Source organism: Pezoporus wallicus, unplaced genomic scaffold, assembly GCF_028554395.1.
Source record: "Pezoporus wallicus isolate ANWC-B61680 ecotype Strahan unplaced genomic scaffold, APGP_CSIRO_Pwel_v1 scaffold_11491, whole genome shotgun sequence".
NCBI classification, from domain to species: domain Eukaryota; kingdom Metazoa; phylum Chordata; class Aves; order Psittaciformes; family Psittacidae; genus Pezoporus; species Pezoporus wallicus.
The window spans coordinates 3,044,146-3,058,243 of NW_026642649.1; the positions used below are offsets into that span (position 1 = coordinate 3,044,146).

At 40.0% G+C, this 14,098-nt stretch overlaps 1 protein-coding gene and 1 long non-coding RNA gene across 8 annotated transcripts in view; one reads left to right on the forward strand and one right to left on the reverse strand.

The window, feature by feature from the left end:
- Positions 1-1,326: 1,326 nt before the first annotated feature.
- Positions 1,327-6,166, reverse strand: LOC130611100 (uncharacterized). The gene is made up of 2 exons (XR_008975161.1): positions 6,114-6,166; positions 1,327-1,484 (listed from the first exon to the last, which is right to left on the reverse strand). It is a non-coding gene; the product is annotated as an uncharacterized LOC130611100 (long non-coding RNA).
- A 3,091-nt stretch (positions 6,167-9,257) lies between these two features.
- The window catches only part of ULK4 (unc-51 like kinase 4), a 194,810-nt gene continuing 189,969 nt past the window's right edge, over positions 9,258-14,098 (forward strand). For all 7 annotated transcript variants that reach the window (XR_008975160.1, XR_008975159.1, XM_057431492.1 and 4 more), the window contains exons 1-3: positions 9,258-9,444; positions 10,783-10,882; positions 13,108-13,247. Coding sequence is in view for 5 of the 7 variants with exons in the window: in XM_057431492.1 (XP_057287475.1) it covers positions 9,307-9,444; positions 10,783-10,882; positions 13,108-13,247 (378 nt within the window). In the remaining 2 variants the exon portion in view is untranslated. The remainder of the gene's footprint in view (positions 9,445-10,782; positions 10,883-13,107; positions 13,248-14,098) is intronic.

Below are 14,098 nucleotides of genomic sequence, written 5' to 3' on the forward strand. Positions count from 1 at the left end.
GAATCATCTTGGAACCAGAGCCCAGGAAGGAAATCAGTGCTGAGAAAAAAAACCCAGAAGGCAGAAATGATCTGAAGACAGAAGGAGACCCTAGAAGTAGAAAAGTGAAGATCCACACCAACAACAGAGAGAAGCAAGTCTGCCTGACTAGAGACCTGTTGAGAAGAGCCAACTGACCTGTCATGTCTGTAAGGAACAAGGATTTGAGATACACCTCTGAGGCCAGAAAGAGTCTTGTTAGAGCAAGGAGAAGCCCTTCACTGTGGGACAAATGGCAGTGACATGCCCCATTTATTCCCAAACAGTGTGCGGGAGTGCATTAGGGAGAGAACTGGGGACTACAGGATTGCCAGCCTGTCCCCTGCAAGGTTATGTCTTTATGTTGCTCGTGGGATAGGTAGCTGTTGTTTGGTGGTTGCTGCACCAAATCCTCCTATGATTTGTTGTTGCACTGTGCTTAGTGCACATAAGCATGCTCCATTGCATTATGATTCATCCACCTAGCAATTGGCATCTATTGGCAAATGACACAAGTACCCAGATAAGCTTCCTAGATTTCTCTGATCTTGTTTTCATTATTCTCTCAATTTCTGCTCTCTTCTTGATTATAACATATTTATCACATTCACTCCCAATTTTGCTTCGATTACATTTCTAGAAGAGACTTCTTATTTCCACCTTGCTAAAATAGAAGACTTCTCGAATATACTTTTCAGTGAGGATGCTGTTTTTTCCTGCATGTTATTCACTCTAGAACTTCTTTGATTTCTTTACAGGGACTATAAAATAATACAATATTGCCTTAAAAGCATTTAAAACAAGTTTCAGAAATCTGTGGTTAGTTTGGCAGCTGAAATCCCAATTGCAGCTACAGTTGCAGATGATTTGAACCTCAGAGCATAAGTTAATTCCAGTGGGCACAAACAAATGATCTGAAAAAATCAAACATACCTTTAAACCATACCCACAAATGTATTTCTGAATAGCTGTGTCATGGAGTTAAGAAGAAAGAAGTTGCAGTACTTCCTCTTCTTCTTGCTGGTACCTGCTGTGACTGGCCCCATTCTCGCACTTTTACATTCACATGGGCTAAGTAATGCTCTAAGCCCTTTAAAAGGGGTTATGAAGTATCTGCATAATGCTGCCTGCACGGCATGTTCTCTTGTTTAAACGGTGGCTCTTGTAAAGCTAGTGTTGCTTTAACTTGAATATCAATAAACGTAAATTCCTTTAAGTTATCTGACTGAGCATCTGAAACTTAAAAATGTGACATCTTTTGATGGAGTTTCTTCTGGTTTTGTGTTTTATTTGGTTTTTTTTTGTTGGTTTGTTTGTTTACAGCAAGGTATGCAATGCTACCTTTGCTGGAAGAATCAAATCAGCAGAAAAGCTTTTCTTGCTCAGTGCTCTATGCTTCCTTCAGCTAGCATCAGCCAGCACGAATGCTTTCTCCTTCAGGTGCTACTCTTCTGGAAATTTCTTTCCTGTAAACAGGGTGCATCTGTCAGGAGCAATACCAGCTTAGAGCGTTGGTTGGAAGTGTTATTGCAACCGTGACCCAAGGACAACAGGCACATGTAATCTGAAAAGAACAGAAGGAATGAGAAGCTAAACCAATCAAGTGAAGGTTTATCGATAAACTAAAGCATAAACACAAGCAGAGGAGACAAATAAAATGAAGATAAAAAGGTCTTAAGGAAAAATATCATTAAAAAATGACCTCCCTCATGAATGTGTATGTATAGAGGATCATATATAATAATTATGGCAAAATAAAGCATTATTACACAGCTTAGAGTCTGAAAAAAAAACCCTGAAGAAAGGAAACAGTGACTGAGGATGGGGTTTTGCACATATTTGACATTAATGAAATGCAAGTTGGAATAGTTTGTAAAGCTCAGATTAGCATTAGAAGTGAAGACAAGTACACAAACAAACAGGAAATTAAATGCAAGATAGTGGGTTAATGATAAATGTGCCAGGCATGCATTTTGCAAGAAAAGGGGAATAAAAAGTGCAATCAAGCAAAGCCAAATGAAAATTACACTGTGGAATGATGATAATACCTTCAAGACATTGTGAGTTCTAATTAGGATGCAAAGGATATCCTGAATACACAAGCTGAATCTTCAGAATATACAAAATTAAAGTCATTGCTTTCTGCAGAAACAGTTAAGCTCTATATGTAATAATAGCACATTTGACTCTTGTGTGAGGCCAAACTGCTGAATGTATTTGAAGAAAATGGGATGTTTTTCCAACATGTTATACCTAGAGAGTACAGCATCTGCTTTCCACACTATCTATTGCATCAGAGTAAGGAATAGGTCAAACGTTGAAATACACAGAAAAATACAGCATTACTAGTATTTCCACATCATCTCAGTCACAGTGGTAGTCACTACAAGAGCAAGATTTTGGCAAGGCCTGTTCAGCCTTCCTGCATCAGCAAGGCTGTCATCTCATCATACCTTAGAAGCCAGCAGGCAAGCTTACGTGTTAAGAATGCTGTTAGTAGTGAACCTTGCAGCAGCAGAATATCAGCTTTGCCAGCCGGGCAATCAGCATCAGAGCTGATGATACGCAGGAATGTGGTATGAGGAATGCCTGGCAGAAATTGTGGTAGTCTGTAACAATTAACCTCATCTCTTTAGCAGATAAAACTCAGCACAAGCAATAACAACAAAGAGGAAGTTGGTTTGACTTTGGTATCATATAAAGAGCAGTGGCTGACTTCCCAAGGAAACCCAGTGACTTTGGGAAGGTAAAGTAGCTTGTAATATACCAACCTTTAAAGGTATTAACTCGAGAGAGTACCACATCTCTTTCAAACCTTAGACATACGCAAAGCATTGAGACCATAATGGAGGAAGAGGCAACCCAGCATGCTGTACATGAAGTACTGGTGACCTTACAAGTTGAGCCAGTGAGGCAAGTTTTGGAGCCCTGTAAGAGAAACCACAAGTAATTTTTGCCTCACCAGTGAAACAAACACATTGGAAGGGACTGTTTTGCCATTTTAGCTGTTTCTGCAGCTAAAAGGTCAACTCGATGATTGATAAAACAAATTCCCAAAGAGAAGAATCCCAGGAACTAGCAAAGAATCTGAAAAATCATTGCTACTCTCAAGTATCAGCAGCACACGATACTTAAGTTGTAACATTTAAATTTATTTAACAACTTCAAGAGGGATCAGTGACTACAGCAGCCCTGTACCAAAGAAACAAGGTGACTAACTTACGAGAACCTTAATGTTACCACAGAAATGCAGAAATAAAGAGAAACAGGCAAAGTTTCACTCAAACAATGAAAGTATGTGCTAGTTTTAAGAGGATGTTGGAAAAGAATCTGGGGTTAAAAACCACAAGATAAAGATGTGCTTATGTCCATTGTTCTGCTGAAAGATCAGAGAAGTGGCCCTGTGTGTTTCCCAGGAATGGCAGAACTATCAAGGTGGATGAAACATCCAAATATGATAGATGAGCAACTGAATCATCATACCCAGAACGCTGAGAATAGAAACTCTCTTGAGAATGGGGTCAGTCTGGAATAGAAAGAAACACCATGTACTAGCAAGATGGGGTAGAGCATGAGTAATCATGATAGCTGGGAGAAAAATCAGTGCATCTGGCAAAATAAAACACAAGTATATAGCATCTTCTACAGACATTAGAGCAAGCTACAAGATCTTAGTAAAGGAAAACAAAACATGGAAACATACCTTAAAACTATAGGCGACTCATCAGGCTTTTGGGAATCAGGCAAAATGTCAGAGGCTTCTGTAGTACCCATTGAGGGTAGAGCCCCAAAGTGTTTAAACATTCCTGAACTATGTGGTTACAATCACAAGATCTCAGTTTACCTTAAATTAGATCATATACTTATTTGAGAACAAGAATTTGATTGCATCTGACTGTCTCATATAATAGCCAGGCAAATAGCAAGGCTGAGTTTGCTGTACAGATTGCTGAGAGGATTGAAATGCTGCAAACAGCACAGAGAATATTTTGCATTCCTTTCTTGAATGTTGAAAATATTCCCACAGAAAAGTTCACTGCAGTTGAGTACAATGCTTGAAGTCATGTTCAGTAATAGACTAAAGGAGTAACAGGCTAAACAAGGAAAAAAAACCAAACACTAAAGACAAGAGTCCTGTAATTGCAGCCCTGATCTGCATTTGTATTTAGATTATTTCTTCATGGTACCTCTTGCACTGGAAGCAAGTAAAATGTTTGAAGAGAGAATTCCTGTTTCTTACACCAAATCAGAGGGAAAATTCCCATCTGGAGTATACTGAAATTGTCTGTATCTTTCTTATCATCTGGATGTACATGTAATGAAGTGTGTATCAACAACAACAACAAAGCAACACAGTTCCAAACTAAGAGGTATTGGAAAAAAAGAGGGGTGTATGTCAACGTGTCCCCTGTATCTGCCTTTAATTACACCAAAAATTCTTCATCATGGAGACATTTAATTTAAAAAGCTATGAAACTCTGGTTTGTTTGTTATTAAAGCATTGTTTTGTGATTCTCTCTGTGTACTTTGCAATGTTATTGCCACTCTTATATGAAGATTTCAACAGATTTTGTTAAAGTCTCACTCCCCCAGAATGGGATACTTACCCCCTTGGCATAAAATCAATCTCTAACCTAGACTAACATAACAGAAATCTGTACATAGGACAAAACACTAGAAATCTGGAAGCAAAGGCAATAACTTGATAGTTACTATGGCTTAGTTTGGACAAGGACAATGAAATTAAGTGACTTTTAAGATCTGCCATCAAACTGCTGTCAGGAGCTAGTATTCTACTCTTTCTTCTTTATATCAGTCACCCTTATCAGAGCCAAAGGTAAAATACAGATTTCTAAAATCTAAATAAAGCCCTCTTCAAAGCATACTTTTCTTGTGCTTACTAAGAGAAACTAGGTGATGTCTGCTTACGCATTTGGTGTATTTCTATCCAGTCAACTACTCATTTACATAAAAAAAAAAAATGGAAAAAATACTTTGCTTGTTTAGCTTCAAAGCTGCAGCTTCATTGGGAATTACAGATCAAGTCTGCAACGGCTGAGAAATTATGCTGCAGAATGGGATAGGATCTGAAATTGTTAAGAAGTGAGCATTTTGCCACGCATATGTATGGCACGATATGTTTTGATGTTAGGACTCCAGTCAATTCTATGTGGATATTCAATAAACCAGCTGCAGTACTAACCTCTTACCAGTCTTGTAGACTCTCTACCAAACCCCTCAACAGCTGAACTGTGACAGAACTCTTGGCAAGCTGCGTAATTCATGAAGCTTCATTTCCTCCAGGTCTGTGCTTTGTGTCTATAGCCTCTGCTGTCTGAGGTGGTATTAAACAAAGCTGAAGCACTTTTTGCAGATAAAACCTTTTTAATATCCCTCTCCCAAGCAGGGTGGGTTGGGTTGGTTTTGGGTTTGTTACAGAATTAGGGAGGTTTCAGCTCATACTGAAATTTTCCCTACAGTGGGGGTAAAAAATCCAACCATCTGTTATCATATAGAATATAGAAACGTTGACTCCTTCCTGCTAAGTATACTACTAATTTTATAAAATCTGGTTGAAGTAGATCAACGGGTTCAAAACCGTTTAGGAAATCAAGTTGAAAATGGGATAATGGACAAAACAGAATCCCAGGCTGGTTTGTGTTGGAAGGGACCTTAAAGCTCACCCAGTTCCAACCCCCTGCCATGGGAAGGTACATCTTCCACTAGAGCAGGTTGCTCCAAGCCCTGTCCAACTGCAGCTTGAACACTGCCAGGAATGGGGCAGCCACAGCTTCTCTGGGCACCCTGTGCCTGGAACGTTATTCAACTTGTCCTGGAAAGACAGACCAAATGTGAAATGTTTTATCATGCAATGAGGAAAAGATGCTGACTTGAATCTTTCAAGGGCCTTGCAAACCCAAAAGCAGACAAGCACAAACCCCAAACCCAGCCGTCCCTAGGATGAAGAATGAAGTGAAAACACCACTTTACAGTTAAAAACGGAAAGCGCTCGTTCCAAGGGCTCAATGTTGTCACCACGAAGTATCCCCCAATTAGGCTTTTACAACCCGCTGTAACAGGACTGACAACGCTACCTGCTGTGTTGTCCGATGCTCGGCCCATGGCGGTTTAACAGCAAAGCCCCACAACCAAGAGGGCAAGGTCTGGGATTCCCGCTCCTCCTGAGGGGCTTCCCCTCACCGCGGGCTGAAGTACGGCTCAGCCCGCCCGCCCGTCAGCCCCGCGCTGGCGGTTGCCCGGCAACCGGACGGATGCGCCCCCTCCCGTCTCGACTGCGACCCACAACATCCGGGAACTCCCGTCTGGCCCCGGCCCTGCTCTGGTATCAGCCCCTTCCAGCCCAATGGCGGCTCCGCTCTGTTTCCGGCGTCCGGCCCCGTCTCCTGGATACAGGTGCGAGGTGGCGACCATCCGAGCGGTGCGCGGGGGGGGAGGCAGGACAGACCCATGGGCACCTGGCTCTGTGTTCTCGCTAGAATAAAAGCAAACCCCACAACACCCCCTGGGCTCACTGTGACTGTTGTACCGCTGCTCCTCCGGCTCGCTGTATTTTGTGGTGTGCGCGGACCAGCTTCCCGCCGGAACGCCTCCTCCTTCCCCTTGTGTCATGGAACGCTCCAGTCGTGCGGCGATTTCGGTTGATGGCGGCGGTAACGGCGGTAGTGCTGTTGCCTGGTCCATCCGCTGCCCCGCAGGTACGGCTGTCGCTTCCTATCCGCCACCCGTCACCTCCCGTCCTGCGGGCGGGTAGCGGCCCTCAGAGAGCGCGAGCCTAACGGCCGGCGGCGCGCGGAGCCACCCTCCCGCGCCTCCCTTCGTCCCCCCGCTCCCGCCCTAGCCCCGCACCCGCGGCCATGTCACGAAGCCATGGGATGGGTTGGGTTGGAAGGGACCTGGGATTGGATTGGAAAGTCCAGTTCCGACTCCCTAGTTCCAGTCCCGGGGGCTGCAGTGCAGCTTTGACTACAGGAGGTCTCGGGTCCTCTCATGAGGAGAGGAAACAATGTGTTGGCGCCCAGAGCGAATGCAGTTACCTCAGTCTGTTGCTTTGGGTGCTTCTGTGAAGCTTCAGAGCCGGTTCCTTACAGGCGGTGGTGTGGCCGGCTTCCACAGCAGCTAGCTCCTCTCGAGATGGTTCTTTGCACTTTTTGCGTCGCTTTGTTCAATCTCTTCATACTTTATGTCAAAACTAACGAATCCTAGCTGTTGAAAGTCTGTCTCGCATGTCACGCTCCGTTAGTTTGTGTACTGAAATGGCGACATAGCCGTTATGAGATTTAGGGTTGTAAGACAAGGTGCTTTTCTTGCAGACTTGCTAACCTGCATGTGAAAGCACTCCCAGTCATGAGGTAGCAATGAAGATTTCCCTTTCCTATGACTGCTCTGTCCCGGTGTGGGTTTGTATGTTATTGGTCTTGCTTCTGTCAGATAACCAGGTATTTCTGTACTTGTCACTGAGCCTGGCATGCATTTGTATGGTTTGGTTCATGAGGGGATGATTATGTTTTACGGATGTCCAGTATGAGGCATCTTTAATACATCTGATGCGTACATATGCTTCAGTCGTGTGACAGGGTGCGCATATCAGGTTCGAAGTATTCTTGAGAAAGAAGAGGTGCAAGGCAGGGGATGTGGACAGGTACTTTGGGGGGTGGGCTGTAGTTTCGCCATTTCTTTTGCCGGATGCATTTCTATGGCAATGATGCTCTGGAAGCTTTGTATATTAGGGGAAGACATTGAGAGGATTTTTTTATTTGGTTGTGGTTTTTTTTTTAAGATGAAAGAACATAAGGAATGGTGTGAATCAGGAAAGAGAAGTGGAGAAATGGACACCCCGATCTGTTCTGAAGCTTTATCTTTGTGCCTTATTTTGGGGTGTCTGGCACACTGATTGCTATATAATCACCTTGTTCTCATAGATAACTCTAGGAAAAAAAGCCTTCCTATCCTGTCTTATACTGGCTGTACCTAGCTGTTTGCTTAGTGCTAGATAAACCAATTTACAGTATTAATCTGAAAGCTTTTGAATTGCAGTGGTGGGATTCTTTCTTCTTTTGAGAAGAAAACTTCTGTCTTGGGTAACTCTCTTTGATAAAGGAAATCCTAGAGTCATGAGGCTGCTATGTCTGTTGTGAATTCTGGATCACCTGGGTTGTACTGGGCACCTGATGATGTTCTGGCAAGAAACATTATTTTAGTGATGGGCATTTCGTTGTCTGGTGCTGCATAATGCTGTGTTGTATTTTTGAAGTCTTGACTGAAAACCTGGGCGTTCCCTGGTCTTCCTTTTGTCACTCTGGGAGCTCTGTGTCTCTTGAAAGAGTTAAAGTGAAATTGAGTTTGTGATTTGTGATTAGGCATCTGCAGCTGTTCTACTTAAGCCTTTCCTTTCCATCTTTACTGGCAATTCCTGTTGTTGTAGTTCTTTCTCCAATATGCTGCTTTTCTGTGGTTTTAGGATAACTGCATTGAGAACCGGTCTTGTTGGTCAAAAAACAGTTTTATAAACAAAATGGAGTAAATCATGCAGAGATGAGAAAGAACAACTTCTTGGCTTGGAGATAATTAAATTGGTAGTTGGAAGAGCTAGGCAAGAATGTGAAGGTGTCCTGGAGCTGGAAGAACTTACTACAAGGTAATTACTGAGGAGTAGCTATCAATATATCCTGCTTCTGAATGTGCTGGTATTGGGATTTTCTGTGTCTCTGGTTTTAACTCGGTAGCACAGCTGAGGAGCAGGATGGAAAGCAGAACTCTTACTTCATGTATTATAGATGCTTCACTGTTTTGCTATCAGTTCTCCGCTTGCTCTGAGATTTTTAGAGAAAATAGTTATGGAACAAAAGAATTAACTAGCCTCTTATGAGAAGCATCTAACTATTTAAATATAGAAGTGTCACCTGCTAGGTTTGCAACAAATGACAAATATTTCATTTGTTCAAGTATGTAAATTAAAAGCATTCTTAAGACAAAAATGTTAGTTCAGAACATTAATATTCAAAAATCCTGTGGTTTTCAGTTGCATTGATTAAACTGGTATTTGGCAAATTTAAATTACATTGTGAAAAGTCGCAGGGGCACATTGCCATTTCTGCCCAATGGCTCTTCAGGCAAATCTTATTTTGCACTTGAGAACTGGGAGGGTAAATACTGTACACCAGTGACTATTAAGTTAGAATGATTTCCCCTTCTCCTTCTTTGTTTAAAAGTTTGTTTATGAGACTAATACCATGTTTCCAATCCATTGCCTGTATAGCATCCTCAAGTATGGAGAACTTCGTTCTGTATGAGGAGATCGGAAGAGGAAATAAGACAGTTGTCTATAAAGGAAGAAGAAAGGGAACAATTAATTTTGTTGCCATTCTTTGCACTGATAAATGCAAAAGAGCTGAAATAACAAACTGGGTGAGTAGTGTTTGCTTTTTTGGCGGGTTGTTTTGATTTTTTTTTTTTTTTTTCCCTGCTAAATCTGGGAAAAGAAACAGCTTACAGAACCCCGTAGAACAGGTAATATAAGAGAAAAATACCATGTGCTTCTTGTCACCGTTTAGGTCAGCTTCTTAAGATTTTAAATTCTTATACTTTAGATATAGTCTCATTTTTATGTTTTTATTTCTTCATCTGTTTTTACTGTTGCTTAAATCATATGCATAAACCCATGTTTACAGGCAGAGAACTTTTAAAAACAGTTACTTGCATGTAGTAGTTTGCTTTATTTTGCTATTAGTTGTGCAAATTCAGTGGTAGTAATACTTGCCAGTGAATAATCAATCTCTTAATTACCAAGAAGAAAGTATTTTTGATGAAACAATAGCGTTTAAGGTAAATTAATTCTGTTTTGTGAGATCTTGGCAACATTTTAAACATACACATTCTGGAAAAGAAACTGTAACTGATATAGTTAGACATTTAAATATTTTTCCAGTAGATACATTTTGTTTCTGCATTGGGTTGACTATGGCTGGACACCAGGTGCCCATCAAAGCCAATCTGTCACACCCACACCCCTCCTCAGCTGTACAGGGGAGAGAAAATATAACAAAAGGCTTGCGGATCAAGATAAGGACAGGGAGAGATCACTCACCAATTCATCTGATTCATCAACATTCATCCAGTTACTGTGATGGGCAAAACAGACTCAGCTTGAGGAAATTAGATTATTGCCTATCAAATGAGAGTAGGATAATGAGAAATAAAACCAAATCTTAACCCACCTTCTCCTCGCTTTTCTCTTCTTCGCAGACTTCACTCCTGACTTCTGTGCCTCCCCCCACTGTGGCACAGAGGGACAGGGAATGAGGGTTGCAGTCAGTTCGTCATACATTGTCTCTGCTGCTCCTTCTTCCTCGCATTCTTCCCCTGCTCTGGTGTGGGGTCCTCTTAGAAAGCTGTTGGGGATACCTTACAACTCTAATAAGTTACACAGGCCTCTGTAGAGATTAGGCTATGTAGTTTTAATAGAAACATAGATTTCTAGGGACCTTTCAATGATTGCTCTTGCCTGATAAGCTTAAGAAAGATGAAAAAAATGTCTTTTTACTTCCTCATATTGTGCTCACCATGCTGTCTCACACTTGTGTTCTCACTGCAAAAGAAACTAGGAATGCAAACTTAACTCCAAATTCTGATTTTCAGCTTGTTATTGTTTTAATGATGCAGGAAGGTTAAACAGTGCTTATAATTTTGGGTTGGGGAACTTTTTTTCCTATTCTCCAGTTATGTATTTTAAAAACTTTGTTCTAGGTTCGTCTGACTCATAAAATCAGACACAGAAATATAGTGAGATTTTATGAATGGTATGAAACAAGCAACCATCTCTGGCTCGTAGTGGAATTATGCACAGGTAAGATAAGTTCAGAAGGTAAAAATTTATAGAGTAAGTGTTTGTAAGAGACTTCTCAACAGTTTCTTCACAACAAATACTTAGATCCTTGAAAAAAACTTAGTAATTATCTGATTATAAACTTGAGAATCCTATTTATGGATGAAAGTCTTTTTGCTTTTGGAAATATTTTTAGAAATTAGTTGAAATAATGTTTCTCCTCTGCTTCACTGTATATGTATGTTAACTGTTAAGTGATGTGACATCATGTTGGTTTTAAATAGCTAAAGAGATGGGGCTACTCAGGTGAGCTTAAAACCGAATTGTGAATAGTTGGAGGGTAGTTAAGTAAAAATTACTTGAAGTTTTCTAAGGACTGGCAGCTTTGGTGTTTTCATTTCATAGCACACAATAAAGACAGCAAGGAGCAAATCAAGTAATAACGTACAGAGGGCAATTCTGAAGCTAATAGTAAATTTTTAGTTTTCTTCCTGCTCGGTAGTATTCTGATTTTGATGTTAATTTGGGAGCTCTGGGAGCCCAAAACTGTCTTAAGTGATTCATTGAGCTTTCAGATGTTCTCATCGATCCATTAAAGAAATCTGGTAAAGCTTTCTCTGCTTGTGATAACTGCATGTTTTAAACTCCAGATAATGTGCTTTATTCCACATGGAAAGAAAAGAAGGCCAACTGTGCAAGTGACGAATGCTCAGATTTTGGTATCTGGAGTTTGTTTCATAGCCAAAGTCCATATTGCACACAGCATTTATTTCTATCCAGAATTCTATTTCAAAAGATACTGAAGGGAAGCTACAAGTTCTGGAAAAAACCCAGGTCATTCTTTCAGTGATTAAAAGTGAACACATATTATTAGACAGGCAGCCTTTTATTGACTACAGCTTGAACAATTATAACGTATTTTTTTTACCCTGCAGTATTGCAGTTTGCTGCAAGGGGTGTGTCTTGAAGCTAAGTTACTTACAAATAGAACAAGACATAGGTTTCTTACTAATTTTATAGAGCCTTGAAAACTGTTTTTGAAATATGGAAGGTCTCTCCCACTTGTCTCAAGGTGGCAAAGTGAGTTTCTGTTATCAGATACAGTATACTTCTGCGTTGCAGGTTTCACTATTCCTTTTTTTTTTCTTCTGTGGCTCTTTGGTCATGTTATGGAATTCTACATGTTGTTCTCTAGATTGCATTATAAAATCCAGTAGTTAAACATGATGGAAAATTCTTTACTGTAGTTAGGTAATATGGGCTTGATCTGAACAATTCTTCTGCTGGGATTTGTGTGAGAAACATGGAAAGTGGAACTTTAGTCCTTGTTTTTTTTTTGTTTTAAATTCTTTAAAGAGGAAGGGGTGAAAATGAAAGAGCTGGGGCCCATGAGTCAAGAAAAGGACTCTACAGAGATACCATGTGAAGAACAAACACAATCTTCTATTTACTTCCTCTTAATGTGTTTCCCATTTTGTCTCACACTTGTGTTCTCATTGAAAAAGGAAGTAGGAATGCAAGTTGGACACCAGCTTCTGATTTCCAGTTTGTTACTGGTTTAGTGATGCAGGAAGGTTAAATAGTGCTTACAGGTTTGGGTTGGTTTTCTTCTGTATTTTTAGAAATAGGTGAGTTGGGCAGGGTCTCAGAGGAAAGTTATCTTTTCTCAACATACATTTAAATCTAAACTATTAAAGAACAAAGAAAAGAATTTATCTGTTGGATGGTTTTGACCTCTGGCTCTCAGAATGTAACTGGGCTTTGCTGCTTCTGTTGTCTGTGAATTCTGTGGACAATTGTCTGTCATTAGCTTTAGGCTTGTTCACAGAAACTGATAGTTGTTCTTGGTATTATTCTTTTAACTCGGGGAACAGGGATCTGGTGAAGGAATTTGAGTAAACCCGTTCAGTGCTGTTACATTGTGACCTGACACAGTTCCTTGGTTTCTTCTTTTCCTGATGTCTCCTTCGTAAAATAAATAAATATGAAAATAATTTTGAAGTCATGCATTCAATTTATTGTAGTCAAAATTAAGACTTTTTTTTTTTTGCCACAATATTGGAAATGGATTTTTTTCTGTAGATCTTAGATTTTGTAACTATCGGATAATCTCAAATATTTTTAGTATTTGCAGATACTAATTTTTACCTGACTTCATTTGAGGAAGCTTGCATAATGTCCTCAGGAATGATTTGTGTGGCATCTTGTTTACATGCTTTTGCTGAATATGTCTAAATGTATTTCAGGTGGTTCTCTAGAATCTGTTATTGCTCAAGATGAACATCTACCTGAAGATGTAGTGAGAGAATTTGGTGTTGATTTGATTACTGGTTTATACCATATTCATAAGCTTGGAATTATCTTTTGTGAACTGACACCAGGAAAGGTAAGAAGGAGCATTATTTATAGGGAAAACCGCATGTTACGTTGTATGCCGTGAGCTTTTAATCCATTATTTCTGTTTTACTGTTTGGAAGAAGGTTACCTCAGGTTGAAGGGCAGTTGAGCTTTATAATATATGTGAAGACAGTGAGACAAGTCTATAGCTTGGATATTTTATGGTCTAATTGATTTCTTACCCTGTTGTGTATTTGATACAATGTGATAGGTTCTTTTTTATTTGCTGTACTGGTTTGAATAATGAAAGATTTTAGTTCTCTGTCCTTGGACGTATAACTTTGTAATTATACCTATTCTGTCATGCTGCAGAACATTTTGAAGTCACAAAAAATGATAGTGAGGAAGTAAAGTTGACTAAACTTTCTTTGTTAATAAACTTTTCTGTTGTTTCCAAATGCCATTTAAGTTGTCTTATCGTGCATAAAAATACAGCTCTTCATGTAGCTTCTGATTTTGTGTGTGTGTAATTTATGTATAGTTTGTCAAAGTCCATATTTGTTTTTAATTTATGTAGTCACCAGAATATAACTATAACCACAAATACTTGCTTAACGGTAACTGGTTTTGATCTTGATCTGCAACTGATCAAGTTGCCCTTCTCTGAATTTTCTGTAATACCTTGCACAATCATACTCAGTTTCAGCCCTTTCTGGACCCAAAGCAGTAAAAGATGTATGAGTAAAGCATAATGGAGGTGAGTCTGTGTTCTTCCAAAGAATAGTGTTGCTGTGAAGTACTCCTTTAAGCACTAAATACAGAGTGCATCCCCTCCCTGATAGAATGAGCTATTTCTTCAAACAACATTTTTGAGATTATGAAGCGTTTAATGATGAGAAT